Consider the following 20,841-nt stretch of genomic DNA (forward strand, 5'->3'; position numbering starts at 1 on the left):
GAGGGGTGTGCGATATATCAGAGTGTTACAGTGAGGGGTGTGGGGTATATCAGAGTGTTACAGTGAGGGGTGTGGGATATATCAGTGTTACAGTGAGGGGTGTGGGATATATCAGTGTTACAGTGAGGGGTGTGGGACATATCAGAGTTTTACAGTGAGGGGTATGGGTTACATCAGAGTGTTACAGTGAGGGTTGTGGGGAATATCAAAGTGTTACGGGGGGGGTGTCGAGTATATCAGAGTGTTACAGTGAGGGGTGTGGGGTATATCAGAGTGTTACAGTGACGGGTGTGGCATTTATCAGATTGTTACAGTGAGGGTTGGGGGATATATCAGTGTTGCAGTGAGGGGTATGGGATATATCAGAGTGTTACAGTGAGGGGTGTGGTGTATATCAGAGTGTTACAGTGAGGGGTGTGGGGTATATCAGTGTGTTACAGTGAGGGGTCTGGGGTATATTAGCGTGTTACAGAGAGGGGTTTCGGGTATATCAGTGTTACAGTGAGGGATGTGGGTTATATCAGAGTGTTACAGTGAGGGTTGTGGGGTATATCAGAGTGTTGCAGTGAGGGGTGTGGGATATTTCAGTGTGTTACAGTGAGGGGTGTGGGGTATATCAGAGTGTTCCAGTGAGGGGTGTGGGGTATATCAGAGTGTTACAGTGAGGGCTGTGGGGTATATCAGAGTGTTACAATGAGGGGTGTGGGCAATATCAGAGTGTTACAGTGAGGGATGTGGGATATATCAGAGTGTTACAGTGAGGGGTGTGGGGTATATCAGAGTGTTACAGTGAGGGGTGCGGCGTATATCAGAGTGTTACAGTGAGGGGTGTGGGGTACATCAGAGTGTTACAGTGATGCGTGTGGGGTATATCAGAGTGTTACAGTGAGGGGTGTGGGTTATATCAGAGTGTTACAGTGTGAGGTATATCAGAGTGTTACAGGGAGGGGTGTGGGATATATCAGGGTGTTACATTGAGGGTTGTGGCGTATATCAGAGTGTTACAGTGAGGGGTGTTGGATATATCAGAGTGTTAAAGTGATGGGTGTGGGGTATATCAGAGTGTTACAGTGAGGGGTGTGGGGTATATCAGAGTGTTGCAGTGAGGGGTGTGGGGTATATCAGAGTGTTAAAGTGAGGTGTGTGGGATATATCAGAGTGTTACAGTGAGGGGTGTGGGATATATCAGAGTGTTATAGTGAGGGGTGTGGGGTATATCAGTGTGTTACAGTGAGGGGTGTGGGATATATCAGAGTGTTAAAGTGAGGTATGTGGGATATATCAGAGTGTTACAGTGAGGGGTGTGGGATATATCAGAGTGTTACAGTGAGGGGTGTGGAGTATATCAGTGTGTTACAGTGAGGGGTGTGGAATATATCAGAGTATTACAGTGAGGCGTGTGGGGTAAATCACTGTTACAGTGAGGAGTGTGGGGTATATCAGAGTGTTACAGTGAGGGGTCTGGGGTATATCAGAGTGTTACAGTGAGGGGTGTGGGGTATATCAGTGTTACAGTGAGGGGTGTGGGATGTATCAGAGTGTTACAGTGAGGGGTGTGGGGTATATCAGAGTGTTACAGTGAGGGGTGTGGGGTATATCAGAGTGTTACAGTGTGGGGTGTGGGGTATGTCAGACTGTTACTTTGAGGGGTGTGGGGTATATCAGAGTGTTCCAGTGAGGGGTGTGGGATGTATCAGAGTGTTACAGTGAGGAGTGTGGGGTATATCAGAGTGTTACAGTGAGGGGTCTGGGGTATATCAGAGTGTTCCAGTGAGGGGTGTGGGGTATATCAGTGTTACAGTGAGGGGTGTGGGATGTATCAGAGTGTTACAGTGAGGGGTGTGGGGTATATCAGAGTGTTACAGTGAGGGGTGTGGGGTATATCAGAGTGTTACAGTGTGGGGTGTGGGGTATGTCAGACTGCTACTTTGAGGGGTGTGTGGTATATCAGAGTGTTCCAGTGAGGGGTGTGGGATGTATCAGAGTGTTACAGTGAGGGGTGTGGGGTATATCAGAGTGTTACAGTGAGGGGTGTGGGGTATATCAGAGTGTTACAGTGAGGGGTGTGGGGTATATCAGAGTGTTACAGTGAGGGGTGTGGGGTATATCAGAGTGTTACAGTGAGGGGTGTGAGGTATATCGGAGTCTTACAGTGAGGGGTGTGGGGTATATCAGAGTGTTACAGTGAGGGGTGAGGGGTATATCAGAGTGTTACAGTGAGGGGTGTGGGATGTATCAGAGTGTTACAGTGAGGGGTGTGGGGTGTATCAGAGTGTTACAGTGAGGGGTGGGGGATATATCAGTGTTTCAGTGAGGGGTATGGGATATATCAGAGTGTTTAAGTGAGGGGTGTGGGGTATATCAGATTGTTACAGTGAGGGGTGTGGGTTATATCAGTGTTACAGAGAGGGGTGTGGGGTATATCAGAGTGTTACAGTGAGGGGTGTGGTGTATATCAGTGTTACAGAGAGGGGTGTGGGGTATATCAGAGTGTTACAGTGAGGGGTGTGGGATATATCAGTGTTACAGTGAGGGGTGTGGGACATATCAGAGTTTTACAGTGAGGGGTGTGGGTTATATCTGAGTGTTACAGTGTGAGGTATATCAGAGTGTTACAGGGAGGGGTGTGGGATATATCAGGGTGTTACATTGAGGGTTGTGGCGTATATCAGAGTGTTACAATGAGGGGTGTTGGATATATCAGAGTGTTAAAGTGATGGGTGTGGGGTATATCAGAGTGTTACAGTGAGGGGTGTGGGATATATCAGAGTGTTATAGTGAGGGGTGTGGGGTATATCAGTGTGTTACAGTGAGGGGTGTGGGATATATCAGAGTGTTAAAGTGAGGTGTGTGGGATATATCAGAGTGTTACAGTGAGGGGTGTGGGATATATCAGAGTGTTATAGTGAGGGGTGTGGAGTATATCAGTGTGTTACAGTGAGGGGTGTGGGATATATCAATTACAGTGAGGGGTGTGGGGTAAATCACTGTTACAGTGAGGGGTGTGGGATATATCAGAGTGTTACAGTGAGGGGTGTGGGGTATATCAGAGAGTTACTGTGAGGGGTGTGGCATTTATCAGATTGTTACAGTGAGGGTTGGGGGATATATCAGTGTTGCAGTGAGGGGTATGGGATATATCAGAGTGTTACAGTGAGGGGTGTGGGGTATATCAGAGTGTTACAGTGTGGGGTGTGTGTGGTATATCAGTGTGTTACAGTGAGGGGTGTGGGGTATATCAGAGTGTTGCCGTGAGGGGTGTGGGATATATCGGAGTGTTACAGTGAGGGGTACGGGGTATATCAGAGTCTTACAGTGAGGGGTGTGGGGTATATCAGAGTGTTACAGTGAGGGGTGTGGGGTATATCAGAGTTTTACAGTGAGGGGTGTGGGTCATATCAGAGTGTTACAGTGTGGGGTATATCAGAGTGTTACAGGGTGGGGTGTGGGATATATCAGAGTGTTAAAGTGATGGGTGTGGGGTATATCAGAGTGTTACAGTGAGGGGTGTGGGGTATATCAGAGTGTTACAGTGAGGGGTGTGGGGTATATCAGAGCGTTACAGTGAGGGGTGTGGGATATATCAGAGTGTTAAAGTGAGGTGTGTGGGATATATCAGAGTGTTACAGTGAGGGGTGTGGGATATATCAGAGTGTTATAGTGAGGGGTGTGGGGTATATCAGTGTGTTACAGTGAGGGGTGTGGGATATATCAGTATTACAGTGAGGGGTGTGGGGTAAATCACTGTTACAGTGAGGAGTGTGGGGTATATCAGAGTGTTACAGTGAGCGGTGTGTGGTATATCAGAGTGTTACAGTGAGGGGTGTGGGGTATATCAAAGTGTTACAGTGAGTGGTGTGGGGTATATCAGAGTGTTACAGTGAGGGCTGTGGGGTATATCAGTGTTACAGTGAGGAGTGTGGTGTATATCTGAATGTTACAGTGAGGGGTGTGGGATATATCAGAGTGTTACAGTGAGGGGTGTGGGGTATATCAGAGTGTTAAAGTGAGGTGTGTGGGATATATCAGAGTGTTACAGTGAGGGGTGTGGGATATATCAGAGTGTTATAGTGAGGGGTGTGGGGTATATCAGTGTGTTACAGTGAGGGGTGTGGGATATATCAGAGTGTTAAAGTGAGGTGTGTGGGATATATCAGAGTGTTAAAGTGAGGTGTGTGGGATATATCAGAGTGTTATAGTGAGGGGTGTGGGATATATCAGAGTGTTATAGTGAGGGGTGTGGAGTATATCAGTGTGTTACAGTGAGGGGTGTGGAATATATCAGAGTATTACAGTGAGGCGTGTGGGGTAAATCACTGTTACAGTGAGGAGTGTGGGGTATATCAGAGTGTTACAGTGAGGGGTCTGGGGTATATCAGAGTGTTACAGTGAGGGGTGTGGGGTATATCAGTGTTACAGTGAGGGGTGTGGGATGTATCAGAGTGTTACAGTGAGGGGTGTGGGGTATATCAGAGTGTTACAGTGAGGGGTGTGGGGTATATCAGAGTGTTACAGTGTGGGGTGTGGGGTACGTCAGACTGTTACAGTGAGGGGTGTGGGGTATATCAGAGTGTTACAGTGAGGGGTGTGGTGTATATCAGAGTGTTACAGTGAGGGGTGTGGGGTATATCAGAGTGTTACAGTGAGGGGTGTGGGGTATATCAGAGTGTTACAGTGAGGGGTGTGAGGTATATCGGAGTCTTACAGTGAGGGGTGTGGGGTATATCAGAGTGTTACAGTGAGGGGTGAGGGGTATATCAGAGTGTTACAGTGAGGGGTGTGGGATGTATCAGAGTGTTACAGTGAGGGGTGTGGGGTGTATCAGAGTGTTACAGTGAGGGGTGGGGGATATATCAGTGTTTCAGTGAGGGGTATGGGATATATCAGAGTGTTACAGTGAGGGGTGTGGGGTATATCAGATTGTTACAGTGAGGGGTGTGGGTTATATCAGTGTTACAGAGAGGGTTGTGGGGTATATCAGAGTGTTACAGTGAGGGCTGTGGTGTATATCAGTGTTACAGAGAGGGGTGTGGGGTATATCAGAGTGTTACAGTGAGGGGTGTGGGATATATCAGTGTTACAGTGAGGGGTGTGGGACATATCAGAGTTTTACAGTGAGGGGTGTGGGTTATATCTGAGTGTTACAGTGTGAGGTATATCAGAGTGTTACAGGGAGGGGTGTGGGATATATCAGGGTGTTACATTGAGGGTTGTGGCGTATATCAGAGTGTTACAGTGAGGGGTGTTGGATATATCAGAGTGTTAAAGTGATGGGTGTGGGGTATATCAGAGTGTTACAGTGAGGGGTGTGGGGTATATCAGAGTGTTACAGTGAGGGGTGTGGGTTATATCAGAGTGTTACAGTGAGGAGTGTGGGATATATCAGAGTGTTAAAGTGAGGTGTGTGGGATATATCAGTGTTACAGTGAGGGGTGTGGGATATATCAGAGTGTTATAGTGAGGGGTGTGGGGTATATCAGTGTGTTACAGTGAGGGGTGTGGGATATATCAGAGTGTTAAAGTGAGGTGTGTGGGATATATCAGAGTGTTACAGTGAGGGGTGTGGGATATATCAGAGTGTTATAGTGAGGGGTGTGGAGTATATCAGTGTGTTACAGTGAGGGGTGTGGGATATATCAGAGTATTACAGTGAGGGGTGTGGGGTAAATCACTGTTACAGTGAGGGGTGTGGGATATATCAGAGTGTTACAGTGAGGGGTGTGGGGTATATCAGAGAGTTACAGTGAGGGGTGTGGCATTTATCAGATTGTTACAGTGAGGGTTGGTGGATATATCAGTGTTGCTGTGAGGGGTATGGGATATATCAGAGTGTTACAGTGAGGGGTGTGGGGTATATCAGAGTGTTACAGTGTGGGGTGTGTGTGGTATATCAGTGTGTTACAGTGAGGGGTGTGGGGTATATCAGCGTGTTACAGAGAGGGGTTTGGGGTATATCAGTGTTACAGTGAGGAATGTGGGGTATATCAGAGTGTTACAGTGAGGCGTGTGGGGTATATCAGAGTGTTGCCGTGAGGGGTGTGGGATATATCAGAGTGTTACAGGGTGGGGTGTGGGATATATCAGAGTGTTAAAGTGATGGGTGTGGGGTATATCAGAGTGTTACAGTGAGGGGTGTGGGGTATATCAGAGTGTTACAGTGAGGGGTGTGGGTTATATCAGAGCGTTACAGTGAGGGGTGTGGGATATATCAGAGTGTTAAAGTGAGGTGTGTGGGATATATCAGAGTGTTACAGTGAGGGGTGTGGGATATATCAGAGTGTTATAGTGAGGGGTGTGGGGTATATCAGTGTGTTACAGTGAGGGGTGTGGGATATATCAGTATTACAGTGAGGGGTGTGGGGTAAATCACTGTTACAGTGAGGAGTGTGGGGTATATCAGAGTGTTACAGTGAGCGGTGTGTGGTATATCAGAGTGTTACAGTGAGGGGTGTGGGGTATATCAAAGTGTTACAGTGAGGGGTGTGGGGTATATCAGAGTGTTACAGTGAGGGCTGTGGGGTATATCAGTGTTACAGTGAGGAGTGTGGTGTATATCTGAATGTTACAGTGAGGGGTGTGGGATATATCAGAGTGTTACAGTGAGGGGTGTGGGGTATATCAGTGTTACAGTGAGGGGTGTGGGGTATATCAGAGTGTTACAGTGAGGGGTGTGGGGTATATCAGAGTGTTACAGTGAGGGGTGTGGGATATATCAGAGTGTTACAGTGACGGGTGTGTGGTATATCAGAGTGTTACAGTGAGGGCTGGGCACTATATCAGAGTGTTTCAGTGAGGGGTGTGGGGTATATCAGAGTGTTACAGTGAGGGGTGTGGGGTATATCAGTGTTACAGTGAGGGGTGTGGGGTATATCAGAGTGTTACAGTGAGGGGTGTGGGGTATATCAGAATGTTACAGTGAGGAGTGTGGGGTATATCAGAGTGTTACAGTGAGGGGTTTGGTGTATATCAGAGTGTTAGAGTGAGGTTTGGGGGATATATCAGTGTTACAGTGAGGGGTGTTGGGTATATCAGTGTTACAGAGAGGGGTGTGGGGTATATCAGAGTGTTACAGTGAGGGGTGTGGGGTATATCAGGGTTACAGAGAGGAGTGTGGGGTATATCAGTGTGTTACAGTGAGGGGTGTGGGGTATATCAGTGTTACAGTGAGGAGTGTGGGGTATATCAGAGTGTTACAGTGAGGGGTGTGGGGTATATCAGTGTTACAGTGAGGGGTGTGGGGTATATCAGTGTTACAGTGAAGGGTGTGGGGTATATCAGAGTGTTACAGTGAGGGGTGTGGGGTATATCAGAATGTTACAGTGTGGGGTGTGGGGTATATCAGAGTGTTACAGTGTGGGGTGTGGTGTATATCAGAGTGTTACAGTGAGGGGTGTGGGATATATCAGAGTGTTACAGTGAGGTTTGTGGGGTATATCAGTGTTACAGTTAGGGGTGTGGTTTATATCAGAGTGTTACAGTTAGGGGTGTGGGATATATCAGAGTGTTACAGTGAGGGGTGTGGGGTATATCAGAGTGTTACAGTGAGGGGTGTGGGATATATCAGACTTTTACAGTGAGGGGTGTGGGGTATATCAGAGTGTTACAGTGAGGGGTGTGTTGTATATCAGAGTGTTACAGTGAGGGGTGTGGGATATATCTGGGTGTCTCCGCAGATTTCCAACACCCCTCTATCCCGATTGGAATTCAGTTTGCAGGGTTCTGTCTGCTGCTGCCTCTGTGCCTCCATACTGAGTGAGCGCCGCACTCCCTCTTTCTGTCCCTGTCTCTCATTTTTCTCTCTCATTTTTCTCTGTCTGTCTCTCTCTCTGTCTGTCTGTCTCTCTCTCTCTGTATATCTGTCTGTCTCTCTCTCTCTCTCTCTGTCTGTCTTTCTCTCTCTCTCTCTCTGTCTATCTGTCTGTCTTTCTCTCTCTCTCTCTCTCTCTATGCCCCTCCGTTTCTTGCCCTCTCTCTGTATCCCTCCATCTCTCTCTGTCTGTATGTCCCTCCACGCCCCTCCCTCTCTCACTGTCTCTCTCTCTCCCTCTGTCTTTCTCTCTCTCCCTCTGTCTTTCTCTCTCTCTCTCTCTCTCTATGCCCCTCCATTTCTTGCCCTCTTTCTGTATCACTCCAACTTTCTCTGTCTGTGTATTTCCCTCCACCTCTCTCTCTCTCTCTCTCTTTTCTGAGATGTGCCAAAGAGACCGAGTGACCTTTTCACAATCCCGGCTGACAATGCGTCTCATGAACTGACAAAACAATTGCTTCATGTTTCTCTGGAAATGTAATGAGCAAGACAATGTGTGTAAATTGATTCAATACTTCCGCCCAATTCACCCAGTTAGTTAATAACTGCCTCAGCTGCAGGCCAGGAGAAGCAATATCACGTTCGTAGGCTTGGCATCAGCTTCAAGGTATTGACTTACAGTGAAAGATGACCTTGTATTCATGTTATCATCTGTGACATACTGGATTTCATTCCTAGTTCTGAGTCAGAAGGTTGTGGGTTCTGATCCGTCTCCAGAGACTGCAGGCCACACATCTACCTCGAGGGTCATTGCTGATGGAGCGCCGCGCTGTTGGAGGGTCAGTGCTCAGGGTGTGCTGCGCTCTTGGGGAGTTAGTGCTGAGGGAGCGCCGCAGTGTCGGAGGGGTCAGTGCTGAGGGAGCGCCGCGCTGTCGGAGGGTCAGCGCTGAGGGAGCGCCGCGCTGTCGGAGGGTCAGCGCTGAGGGAGCGCCGCGCTGTCGGAGGGTCAGCGCTGAGGGAGCGCCGCACTGTCGGAGTGTCAGTGCTCAGGGAGTGCTGTGCTCTTGGGGAGTTAGTGCTGAGGGAGCGCCGCACTGTCGGAGGGTCAGCGCTGAGGGAGCACCGCACTGTCGGAGGGTCAGCGCTGAGGGAGCGCCGCACTGTCGGAGGGTCAGTGCTGAGGGAGCGCTGCACTGTCGGAGGGTCAGCGCTGAGGGAGCGCCGCGCTGTCGGAGCGTCAGCGCTGAGGGAGCGCCGCGCTGTCGGAGGGTCAGCGCTGAGGAAGCGCCGCACTGTGGGAGGGTCAGCGCTGAGGGAGCGCCGCACTGTGGGAGGGTCAGCGCTGAGGGAGCGCCGCACTGTCGGAGGGTCAGCGCTGAGGGAGCGCCGCACTGTCGGAGGGTCAGTGCTGAGGGAGCGCCGCACTGTCGGAGCGTCAGCGCTGAGGGAGCGCCGCACTGTGGGAGGGTCAGCGCTGAGGGAACGCCGCACTGTCGGAGCGTCAGCGCTGAGGGAGCGCCGCACTGTGGGAGGGTCAGCGCTGAGGGCGTCTCTCCCTCAGGGACCCCTTTTACAGAGAGTGTCTCCCAATCAGAGACAGATATCAATGAGTGGCAGCTCTGTTCTGCAGGGACTGACCTCCGTCGGGGTTTGAGGTCCTCCACTGTCAGCCAGTCTCTAGACCTGGCAGACAGAATTTTGCCAGTTCCCTCTCTCTCCTCCCTGACCTCCCAGCAGGAGTTTCACCTGAACGATCCCGGAGCTGAAAGGGTTAAATCCCAAAGGACTGGGTCACACAGTGGGGTTCGGCGGAGAGAAACTATTTCTTCTGGCGGCTGGGGGGGGGAAGGGTGGTTGAGGGGGGGCGGGAGTCCCGAAATAGGGGTCAGAACCTTAAACTGAGACCCAAGGCCGTTCAGGGGCGATGTCAGGAAGCAAGTGGTCACACGAAGGGGAGCGGGAATGTGGAAAACTCTCTCCCCCCTCCGTCCGTCCACGCCCGCGGAGGGTGGGGGATGCGGAGGTCACTTGGAAATTCCTAACCCCAGATTGACCGACGTGCGTCAGGGTCAAGCGGGGTTAAGGGTCACGGAACCGAGGCTAAGGTACCAGATCGGCCGCGGTTTTAACGGATGATTCCAAGGGGTGATCTTCGGGTGGGAGGTGGGTTGTGCCAGTTCCAGGGGGTCCGGCGTGGGGTGGGGGGGGGGGGCGTTCAAGGGGGCCAAGGTGGAGAGACTCTTGGTCAGCCAGGCGGGGTGAGAGGTCATCGGCGGGAGGCAGGCTGCAGGTTTGAGGTTACTGTCAGGGCCGCCCCGTGACCTCCTTAAGATGGCGGAAGCAGGCCCGAGGGGCCTTGCTTGGACGCAGCCTGGGAGTGCTAGGCCCTCACTCACCCGCAAGGCAGCCACCATATAGAAACTGGCCCCAGCGTCGGTCAGGCTGAGACAGCGGGTGATTTACCTGCTGTCCGGTCCCTCCCTATCCCACCGATTTCATCTGTTGATGCACCAACAGGGGCATGAAATGGAGGGGAATAGAGAGAGAGAGAGATAGTGAGAGAGAGAGAGAGAGACAGTGAGAGAGAGAGAGAGACAGAGAGAGAGGCCCAAAGCCCAGAGGTCAGTTCCTTTTACAGCACTGAATTCAAATAGAATCTTGTACCTCGCCAAGAATATTTCTCTCAGGCTGGGAAAAGAATGAAGACGAGCCAAAAGTTGGCCGATTGTCAAAACGAGAAACAAAATCCCGAACTTGGCAGCACCTACGTTTATATATCGCCTCTAACCTCGTCAAACGTCCCCGAGGCGCTCCAGGGGAGCGTAAGTCAGACAGCATTTGACCCCGCGTGCTAAGGGCTTGGAGGGGTTTGCAGAGGTGGGGAGGGTTGTAGGAGGTGACAGAGATAGGGAGGATTGTAGGAGGTGACAGAGATAGGGAGGGTTGTAGGGGCTAGAGGAGGTGACAGAGATAGGGAGGGTTGTAGGGGCTAGAGGAGGTGACAGAGATAGGGAGGGTTGTAGGGGCTGGAGGAGGTTACAGAGATAGGGAGGGTTGTAGGGGCTGGAGGAGGTTACAGAGATAGGGAGTGTTGTAGGGGCTGGAGGAGGTTACAGAGATAGGCAGGGGTGTAGGGGCTGGAGGAGGTGACAGAGACAGGGAGTGTTGTAGGGGCTGGAGGAGGTTACAGAGATAGGCAGGGGTGTAGGGGCTGGAGGAGGTGACAGAGATAGGCAAGGGTGTAGAGGCTGGAGGAGGTGACAGAGATAGGGAGGGGTGTAGGGGCTGGAGGAGGTTACAGAGATTGGGAGGGTTGTAGGGGCTGGAGGAGGTTACAGAGATAGGGAGGGGTGTAGAGGCTGGAGGAGGTGACAGAGATAGGGAGGGTTGTAAGGGCTGGAGGAGGTGACAGAGATTGGGAGGGTTGTAGGGGCTGGAGGAGGTTACAGAGATAGGGAGGGGTGTAGAGGCTGGAGGAGGTGACAGAGATAGGGAGGGTTGTAGGGGCTGGAGGAGGTTACAGGGATAGGGAGGGTTGTCGGGGCAGGAGGAGGTTACAGAGATAGGGAGGGTTGTAGGGGCTGGAGGAGGTTACAGAGATAGGGAGGGTTGTAGGGGCTGGAGGAGGTTACAGAGATAGGGAGGGGTGTAGGGGCTGGAGGAGGTGACAGAGATAGGGAGGGTTGTAGGGGCTGGAGGAGGTTACAGAGATAGGGAGGGGTGTAGGGGCTGGAGGAGGTTACAGAGATAGGGAGGGGGGAACACGAGGATGAGAATTCTAGTGAAGGTGTGGATGGACTGGGAGCCAGTGTCTGTCAGCGAACATACCGCGGAGACAAACACGATTTTGTGTTGGGGCTGAGCTGAAGTTTCCGGAGGGTAGGATGCAGGTGAGCAGCCGGGAGAGGGTTGGAATAGTTGCGTCCGGAGGGGACAAAGGCTTCAGCAGCCGAAGAGCCGAGGCACGGGCAAAGCCGGGCGACGTTACCGAGGGAGAACGGGCGGAGTTGGTGACGGAGAGGGCATGGGATCGGAGGGTCAGCGACGGCGCCGAGTCTAAAGGATGGTCCGGCCTGCCTCGGTAGTGTGGCCGGAGTCGGATACAACATGGGAGCCTTTTAGAGAGGGAATCTCACAGCGCAGGAGAGGCCCTTCGGCCCATCGAGTCTGCACCGACACCGTGAGAAACACCTGACCCTACCTACCCTAATCCCATTGACCAGCACTTGGCCCCATATCCTTGAATGTTATGACGATGCCAAGTGCTCATCCAGGTACTTTTTAAAGGGTGTGAGGCTAACCCACCTCCACCACCCTCCCAGGCAGCGCATTCCAGACCCTCACCACCTTCTGGGTAAAAAAGCTTTTCCTCACATCCCCCCCCTAAACCTCCTGCCCCTCACCTCGAACTTATGTCCCCTCGTGACTGACCCTTCAACTAAGGGGGAACAGCTGCTCCCTATCCACCCTGTCCATGCCCCTCATAATCTTGTCCACCTCGATCAGGGTCACCCTCTCAGTCTTCTCTGCTCCAACGAAAACAACCCAAGTCTATCCAACCTCTCTTCATAACTTCAATGTTTCTTCCCCAGGCAACGTCCTGGTGAATTCCCTCCAGTGGGTGGAGGTTAGAGAAGCCACACTGGGACCTTGAGACCGATGGCAGTGGACTGGAAAAGTGTGGAACTTGCTGGGGGCTCAAAGTGGAGACTCGGGGGGGGTGGGGGGGGTGGGGATCCACATACACAGAACTTAATCGGAAAGGCTTACAAAACCCTGCCCTTTCAGGAGTGAAATGGGGAAAGGCTCCTACACACAAAGGGTGGCCGGAGTTTGGAACTCTCTTCCCCCAAACGGCCATCGATGCCGGGTCCGTTAGTTTTAAACCTGGGAGGCTGAGAGATTTTTGTTAACCAAAGGGTATTGAGGGATACGGGGCAAAGGCGGGTAGATGGAGATAGGTCACAGGTCAGAACATGATCTCATTGGATGGCAGAACAGGCTGGAGGAGGGGGGCTGAATGGCCTCCTCCTGTTCCTGTGTAACAGGCTCGAGGAGGGGGTTGAATGGCCTGTTCCTGTGTAACAGGCTCGAGGGGCTGAATGGGCCTCCTCCTGTTCCTGTGTAACAGTCTCGAGGAGGGGGGCTGAATGGCCTGTTCCTGTGTAACAGGCCCGAGGAGGGGGGCTGAATGGCCTCCTCCTGTTTCTGTGTAACAGGCTCGAGGAGGGGGCTGAATGGCCTGTTCCTGTGTAACAGGCTCGAGGAGGGGGGCTGAATGGCCTCCTCCTGTTCCTGTGTAACAGGCTTGAGAGGGGCTGAATGGCCTCCTCCTGTTCCTGTGTAACAGGCTCGAGAGGGGCTGAATGGCCTCCTCCTGTTTCTGTGTAACAGGCTCGAGGAGGGGGCTGAATGGCCTGTTCCTGTGTAACAGGCTCGAGGAGGGGGGCTGAATGGCCTCCTCCTGTTCCTGTGTAACAGTCTCGAGAGGGGCTGAATGGCCTCCTCCTGTTCCTGTGTAACAGGCTCGAGGAGGGGGGCTGAATGGGGCCTCCTCCTGCTCCAAGTTCCGAGAAATGCTTCTAATTTTGAAGGCAGATTTATCTTCCAGACGTCAGAGGCTGAACTACGGAAACAAAGAGCCCATCCAGAGTTCTTACAAAGCCCTGGGAGAGGCAGGTTTTGTTTATGTACAAGTGTTGGCGATGCTAAGCCACTTTTCTGAGAATTGCAGCCTCCCCGTTCCTTCCGGCCAACTATCGTTCAGAGCAAGCGAGAGGGAGAGGTGTTAGGAAGCTGTTCCTCGACACGGAGAGCCATCGGAGATGGGGTGCTTTGCCACAGTGTGTGGTGGTGGTCGGGGGTGGGGGGGTGGTGAAAGGAAGCTGACGGGAAAAGGGGAGAGCATCGGCCAGAGGGGCAGGATGGCCTCCTTCCCAGTCTGCCAAGCTGTCCCTGAAGCTTCCTCTTGCCTCTCGTTACAATTCGCTCTCACACTCCCCACTCTGACCTCTCTGTCCCCGGCCTGCCTCACAGTTCCACTTATGCAACATCCAGCCTTGGGCTGGCAAGTGGCAAGTGACACTCACGCCACACCAGTGTCAGGCAATGACCATCTCCAACAAGAGAGAATCTAACCATCGCCCCTTGACGTTCAATGGCATTACCATCGCTGAATCCCCCACTATCAACATCCTGGGGGTTACCATTGACCAGAAACTGAACTGGACCCAGCCAGATAAATACTGTGGCTACAAGAGCAGGTCAGAGGCTGGGAATCCTGCGGAGAGTAACTCACCCCCTGACTCCCCCAAAGCCTGTCCACCATCTACAAGGCACAAGTCAGGAGTGTGATGGGACACTCCCCACTTGCCTGGATGAGTGCAGCTCCCACAACACTCGAGAAGCTCGACACCATCCAGGACAAAGCAGCCCCCGCTTGATCGGCACCCCATCCACAAACATTCACTCCCTCCACCACCGACGCACAGGGGCAGCAGTGTGTGTACCATCGACAAGATGCACTGCAGCAACTCGCCAAGGCTCCTTCGACAGCGCTGCCCAAACCCACCACCTCTACCACCTAGAAGGACAAGGGCAGCAGACACATGGGGAACACCACCACCTGCAAGTTCCCCTCCCAGCCCCTCACCATCCCGACTTGGAAATATATCGGCCGTTCCTTCACTGTCGCTGGGTCAAAATCCTGGAACTCCCTCCCTAACAGCACGGTGGGTGTACCTACACCACACGGGGACTGCAGCGGCTCAAGAAGGCGGCTCACCCACCACCTTCTCAAGGGGGCAATTAAGGATGGGCAATAAATGCTGGGCCCGGCCAGCGACACCCACATCCCATGAAAGAATAAAATAGACTCCACACAACCTACAGGGTTATATCGGACATGGAAACAGGCCATTCTGGCCACTAGCCAATGCTGGTGCTTATCCTCCACTCGAACCTCCCCCCATCTTTCCTCATCTCACTATCCAACATAACCCTCTGTTCCCTTCTCCATCTCGTGAGAAGCTTCCTCCCTTTAAATGCATCTATACTATCTTTCGAGTCGGCACTTTTTATAGTCGTTTGGTCATACAGAACTTGAGTGACACTGAAAAAAGACATGTCGGAGCTTGTCGACTTGAACTCATTAGGACACTCGCAAGAATACCAATGTAAGTGAGGGGGGGAAACAACAATTTGTACTGCACGTGAAGAGAGTGCTGACTCTTTTCAGACAGGATGAACATATACACACATTGCGCCTGTGTTAGCTGAACAAAATAAGTGACAGCCACTTGCTGACTCATTCCTCAGGGGAAAACAACAATTTGTCCTGCACGTGAAGAGAGTGCTGACTCTTGTCAGACAGGAAGAGCATATACAGACATTGCGCCTGTTTTAGCTGAGCAAAATAAGCGACAGCCGCTCGCTGACTCATTCCTCAGGGGAAAACAACAATTTGTACTGCACGTGAAGAGAGCGCTGAATTTCAGACAGGAAGAACACGTACACCCACTGCGCCTGCTTTAGCCGAGCAAAATAAGCAACAGCCACTCGCTGACTCATTCCTCGGGGCGACGCCTTGACCCGTCGGGGTCGATCAGCTGCCTGGTTTAAATTTCAAACAACGTTTGGCAGTTAACTGTCGGTCACCGTCAGCGGCGCATTCTCCACTTGCCAACCAAATCAGCGCGCTCTTCGCAATAACGGCATAGATTGCCGCTCTCTGCCTGACAAATCGATGCTTTCGCGAGCGTCCTGATGAGTGCAAAGACCGACGGGTCTCGTTGACTTTCCAGCGGCGCTTTGTAGATTTCTCGGACTCCACCCCAAATCGGACAACTTTAGGCGGTAAGCGCTCGCGCCCGTTTTGTTCCGGGGTTTCGCCTCGTCGTCGCCGGTTCCTGTCGCAGTGACCTTCGCTGTGTTTTATCGGGCAAGTGCCGCTGCAGCAATAGGAACCTGCGATGCGAGAGCCACAAATCGACCACCTCACGGAATTACCCCTGCTCTACTGCCCCTTTGTCATGTCGGGTTACAGAGCGACGCGTGCGGACTAATAGAAAAATCCACGCCCTGCTCTTGAAATTAAACACGCACGGGGACAATTGACAAACAAAATACAGCAAGTCATCCTTTTCTTTAAAAGCGGAATCATGCCAAAACTTAACTTAAGTTTGCAACACTCTACATCCGCTAGATTCCTGCATTTGGTCAGCGAAGCATTTTTCAACCTGTTCTGGTTGAGAAGAAGAGTGTGGCTTTCTATTTAAGCTACCCCCTTGCCGGCGGCAAATCCAGCTTCCCAAGCCTCCCGCTCCCGGATCCACTGCAGATCCACCTCCTCCACGACCCTCAGCCTCTCTCCTCTCCCCTCCCCACCCCCCGCCGACTTTCGGGTAGTGGCCCCTTTCCCTCCAACCCTCCCCCCCACACCTACAACCCCTCCCCCCCTTGCGTTTGCTCCCTGACCCACCCCCTGGCCGCTCCCCTCTCCCGGACCTTGCGATCCCGCCGCTACGAGGAGGCCAGACACACAGTGACCAAATCTCTCTCTCAAGCGCAGCGGGATTGCAGGGGAGGGAGAGTCGGGGAGCTGCCCTTTTAGTCAGGAATGCAGAGCCGCCACTCGCCACTGTTCCACCCCAATCCCTCCCTTCTGAGGTCGGACGACTGCTATCCTGCCATTCACACCTCATCTAGCCACCCCCCCTCTTTACTTTCTACACTTGTCCTGTTAACGCTCGCTTTGGTCCCGCACCGTGAACCCTCTTGTCGTTTAACCTCTCCTGCCCGCACCCCTCACAGACCCTTCCGTTTATTCTCCCTTCCCCACCCCCCACCTCAACTGCCCCCATTTTCACTGCCCTAAAGCCTTTTACATTCCCAACGTTTCTCAGTTCAGGTGAAGGGACTCCCAACCCAAAAGGTGAACTCTGTTTCTCTCTCCGCCGATGCTGCCTGGCCTGCTGCGTCTTTCCAGGGTTTTCTGTTCTTGTTACAAGAGCGCGAGAGTCAGTGGGATTAGTTTGGGGATTGATACAGCGCTGACCCTCCGACAGTGCGGCGCTCCCTCAGCACTGACCCTCCGACAGTGCGGCGCTCCCTCAGCACTGACCCTCCGACAGTGCGGCGCTCCCTCAGCACTGACCCTCCGACAGTGCGGCGCTCCCTCAGCACTGACCCTCCCACAGTGCGGCGCTCCCTCAGCGCTGACCCTCCCACAGTGCAGCGCTCCCTCAGCGCTGACCCTCCCACAGTGCGGCGCTCCCTCAGCACTGACCCTCCGACAGTGCGGCGCTCCCTCAGCACTGACCCTCCGACAGTGCGGCGCTCCCTCAGCACTGACCCTCCCACAGTGCGGCGCTCCCTCAGCACCGACCCTCCGACAGTGCTGCACTCCCTCAGTGCTGACCCTCCAACAGTGCGGCGCTCCCTCGGCACCGACCCTCCGACAGTGCGGCGCTCCCTCAGCACTGACCCTCCGACAGTGCGGCGCTCCCTCAGCACTGACACTCCGACAGTGCGGCGCTGCCTCAGCACTGACCCTCCGACAGTGCAGCGCTCCCTCAGCACTGACACTCCGACAGTGCGGCGCTGCCTCAGTGCTGACCCTCCGACAGTGCGGCGCTCCCTCAGCACTGACCCTCCGACAGTGCGGCGCTCCCTCAGCACTGACCCTCCGACAGTGCGGCGCTCCCTCTGGCTGTTGGGACTGGATTACGGGGCCCGATGTCTGGGGTGGGGGCCCAAACCCACATGCTTGACCACTGAGTGCTTTGAACCTTATCGGAAGGCAATTAACTTTAGCGATTATCAATTAGTCACCAGCTACCAAATTAGCTCTTGCTTGACCTCTCACCTCAATGATGTGGTCTCGCCCATCTTTCCCGTGGATTACTTCGACCGCACAGATCTCAATCCCGCCAAACATCTCGGAACATTCGTCTGCCCAGAGCTTATACCTGGTGACAGAGAGGGAAAGCTCAGTGTGTTGGCACCTTGACCTCTTGGGTGATCAATTGGGGCATCTAAAATATTTCAGACTCTGGTCGTTGGGGCCTTGTATCCTTATGACAGGCCCTATTACAAACCCTGCACGGCTATTGCAGGCCCTGTACCACTATTACAGGTCTTCTACACTCCTATGCAGGGCCAGGATCTCAGGGCCTGTACTCCTGAGGCCCTACACTCTTATCTCAGGGCCCATATGCGATCTCAGGCCCTGTATTCCTGTCTCAGGCCCTGTATTCCTGTCTTAGGACTGAATCCCTGTTTTGGGGCCTGTATTCCTGTTTCCAGCCCTGTATTCCTATATCAGGGCCTGTATTCCTGACTCAGGCCCAGTATTCCTGTCTTAGGACTGAATCCCTGTCTTAGGGCCTGTATTCCTATATCAGGCCCTGTACTCCTGTCTCAGGCCCTATATTCCTATATCAGGCTCTGTACTCCTGTCTCAGGCCCTATATTCCTATAACAGGCCCGGGACTCCCGTCTCAGGCCTGGTAATATTGCCTCAGGCCCTGTATTCCTGTCTCAGGCCTGAATCCCTGTCTCAGGCCCTGTACTCCTATATCAGGGCCTGTATTCTTGTTTCAGGCCCTATACTTCTATATCAAGGCCTGTATTCCTATGTCAGGCCCCATTTCCCTGTCTCAGGCCCCGTTTCCCTGTCTGAGGCCCTGTTTCCCTGTCTCAGGACCCGTATTCCTTTCTCCTGAACTGCATTCTTGCCCCAGGCCCTGTATCCCTGTCTCAGGCCCCGTATTCCTTTCTCCTGAACTGTATTCTTGCCTAGGGCCCCGGACTCCAGGCCCAGGGCCTGTACTCCAATCACCAGGCTTGGTCTCAGGGCCTGGACTTCTACCCCAGACTCTGTAGCCTGATCTCCAGGCCTTGCACTGTTCTCTTAAGCCTTGTTCTCTTACATCCAGGGCCTGTACTCCTATCTCAGGCTCTGTGCTCCTCTAGGCCCTGTTCTCCCATTTCAGGGCCTGGTCTCTTATCCCAAGCCCCGGGGCTCCTGGCTGAGGCCTAGTTTGCGCCGTCTCAGGCCTGCGCTCCAGGCTCTCACACGGCTGCCCTCCCTCCATCCTCCTCGCCCTCCCTCGGGTTTTCCCCGCTCCCTCCCCCGGCAGCCGCGTGAGGGCTGACGATCTCCCAACCGGCCCTCGAAGGGGCTCCGACCTGACCCCCAGCTGGCGACGGAAGCACTACATCTTGGCCGGAAACCCGACCCCGGGGCCCCTTCGAGAAGGGGACGCGGGGGTTAGGCGCCGAGGAGCCTGGTTCCCCCTCCCAACCCCCTCATCGCCGCGCCCTTGGCCCGCGAGGGGGGGGATCCAAATCGGCCGACGGTTCGAACCCCGCGCCGCCCCAACCCCGCATCGTACATTCACCTGTCCGTCATGGCGACTTGTTCCAACATGGCGGACCCCGTGTTGGCTTTCCAATTCCCCGAGATTGACGTCCTCCTGGAACAGGGGCCAAAAAAAAAAAGATATACACGTTAGGATCGTCTGATCGATAATAAGGCCCTGACTGTGACCTCCGAACTCCAGCTCCCAAGGGCCGAAATATTTTTTAAAAAAAAGTCCCTCAGCACTGACCCTCCGACAGTGCGGCGCTCCCTCAGCACTGACCCTCCCACAGTGCGGCGCTCCCTCAGCACTGACCCTCCCACAGTGCGGCGCTCCCTCAGCACTGACCCTCCCACAGTGCGGCGCTCCCTCAGCACTGACCCTCCCACAGTGCGGCGCTCCCTCAGCACTGACCCTCCCACAGTGCGGCGCTCCCTCAGCACTGACCCTCCGACAGTGCGGCGCTCCCTCAGCACTGACCCTCCGACAGTGCGGAGCTCCCTCAGCACTGACCCTCCGACAGTGCGGCGCTCGCTCAGCACTGACCCTCCGACAGTGCGGCGCTCCCTCAGCACTGACCCTCCCACAGTGCGGCGCTCCCTCAGCGCTGACCCTCCCACAGTGCGGCGCTCCCTCAGCACTGACCCTCCCACAGTGCGGCGCTCCCTCAGCACTGACCCTCCGACAGTGACCCACTCCCTCAGCACTGACCCTCCGACAGTGCGGCGCTCCCTCAGCGCTGACCCTCCGACAGTGACCAACTCCCTCAGCGCTGACCCTCCGACAGTGCGGCGCTCGCTCAGCGCTGACCCTCCGACAGTGACCAACTCCCTCAGCGCTGACCCTCCGACAGTGCGGCGCTCCCTCAGCACTGACCCTCCGACAGTGACCCACTCCCTCAGCACTGACCCTCCGACAGTGCGGCGCTCCCTCAGCGCTGACCCTCCGACAGTGACCAACTCCCTCAGCGCTGACCCTCCGACAGTGCGGCGCTCGCTCAGCGCTGACCCTCCGACAGTGACCAACTCCCTCAGCACTGACCCTCCGACAGTGCGGCGCTCGCTCAGCGCTGACCCTCCGACAGTGACCAACTCCCTCAGCGCTGACCCTCCGACAGTGCGGCGCTCGCTCAGCGCTGACCCTCCGACAGTGACCAACTCCCTCAGCACTGACCCTCCGACAGTGCGGCGCTCGCTCAGCGCTGACCCTCCGACAGTGACCAACTCCCTCAGCGCTGACCCTCCGACAGTGCGGCGCTCGCTCAGCGCTGACCCTCCGACAGTGACCAACTCCCTCAGCACTGACCCTCCGACAGTGACCAACTCCCTCAGCACTGACCCTCCGACAGTGACCAACTCCCTCAGCGCTGACCCTCCGACAGTGCGGCGCTCGCTCAGCACTGACCCTCCGACAGTGACCAACTCCCTCAGCACTGACCCTCCGACAGTGACCAACTCCCTCAGCACTGACCCTCCGACAGTGCGGCGCTCGCTCAGCACTGACCCTCCGACAGTGCGGCGCTCGCTCAGCGCTGACCCTCCGACAGTGACCAACTCCCTCAGCACTGACCCTCCGACAGTGCGGCGCTCCCTCAGCGCTGACCCTCCGACAGTGCGGCGCTCCCTCAGCGCTGACCCTCCGACAGTGACCAACTCCCTCAGCGCTGACCCTCCGACAGTGCGGCGCTCCCTCAGCGCTGACCCTCCGACAGTGCGGCGCTCCCTCAGCGCT

The 20,841-nt window shown here is 54.2% G+C and overlaps 1 protein-coding gene across 1 annotated transcript in view; it reads right to left on the reverse strand.

Annotated features, from left to right (window-relative positions):
- Window positions 1-20,841, reverse strand: part of LOC144673579 (synapsin-2-like) — a 322,886-nt gene that overhangs the window by 190,603 nt on the left and 111,442 nt on the right. The window contains exons 8-9 of the mRNA XM_078535332.1: window positions 19,150-19,224; window positions 17,613-17,715 (exon numbers count right to left, since the gene is read on the reverse strand). Of these exons, the coding sequence (XP_078391458.1) occupies window positions 17,613-17,715; window positions 19,150-19,224 (178 nt within the window). The remainder of the gene's footprint in view (window positions 1-17,612; window positions 17,716-19,149; window positions 19,225-20,841) is intronic.

The sequence above is a fragment of the Cetorhinus maximus genome, unplaced genomic scaffold, assembly GCF_964194155.1.
Source record: "Cetorhinus maximus unplaced genomic scaffold, sCetMax3.hap1.1 HAP1_SCAFFOLD_389, whole genome shotgun sequence".
In the NCBI taxonomy this organism is placed as follows: domain Eukaryota; kingdom Metazoa; phylum Chordata; class Chondrichthyes; order Lamniformes; family Cetorhinidae; genus Cetorhinus; species Cetorhinus maximus.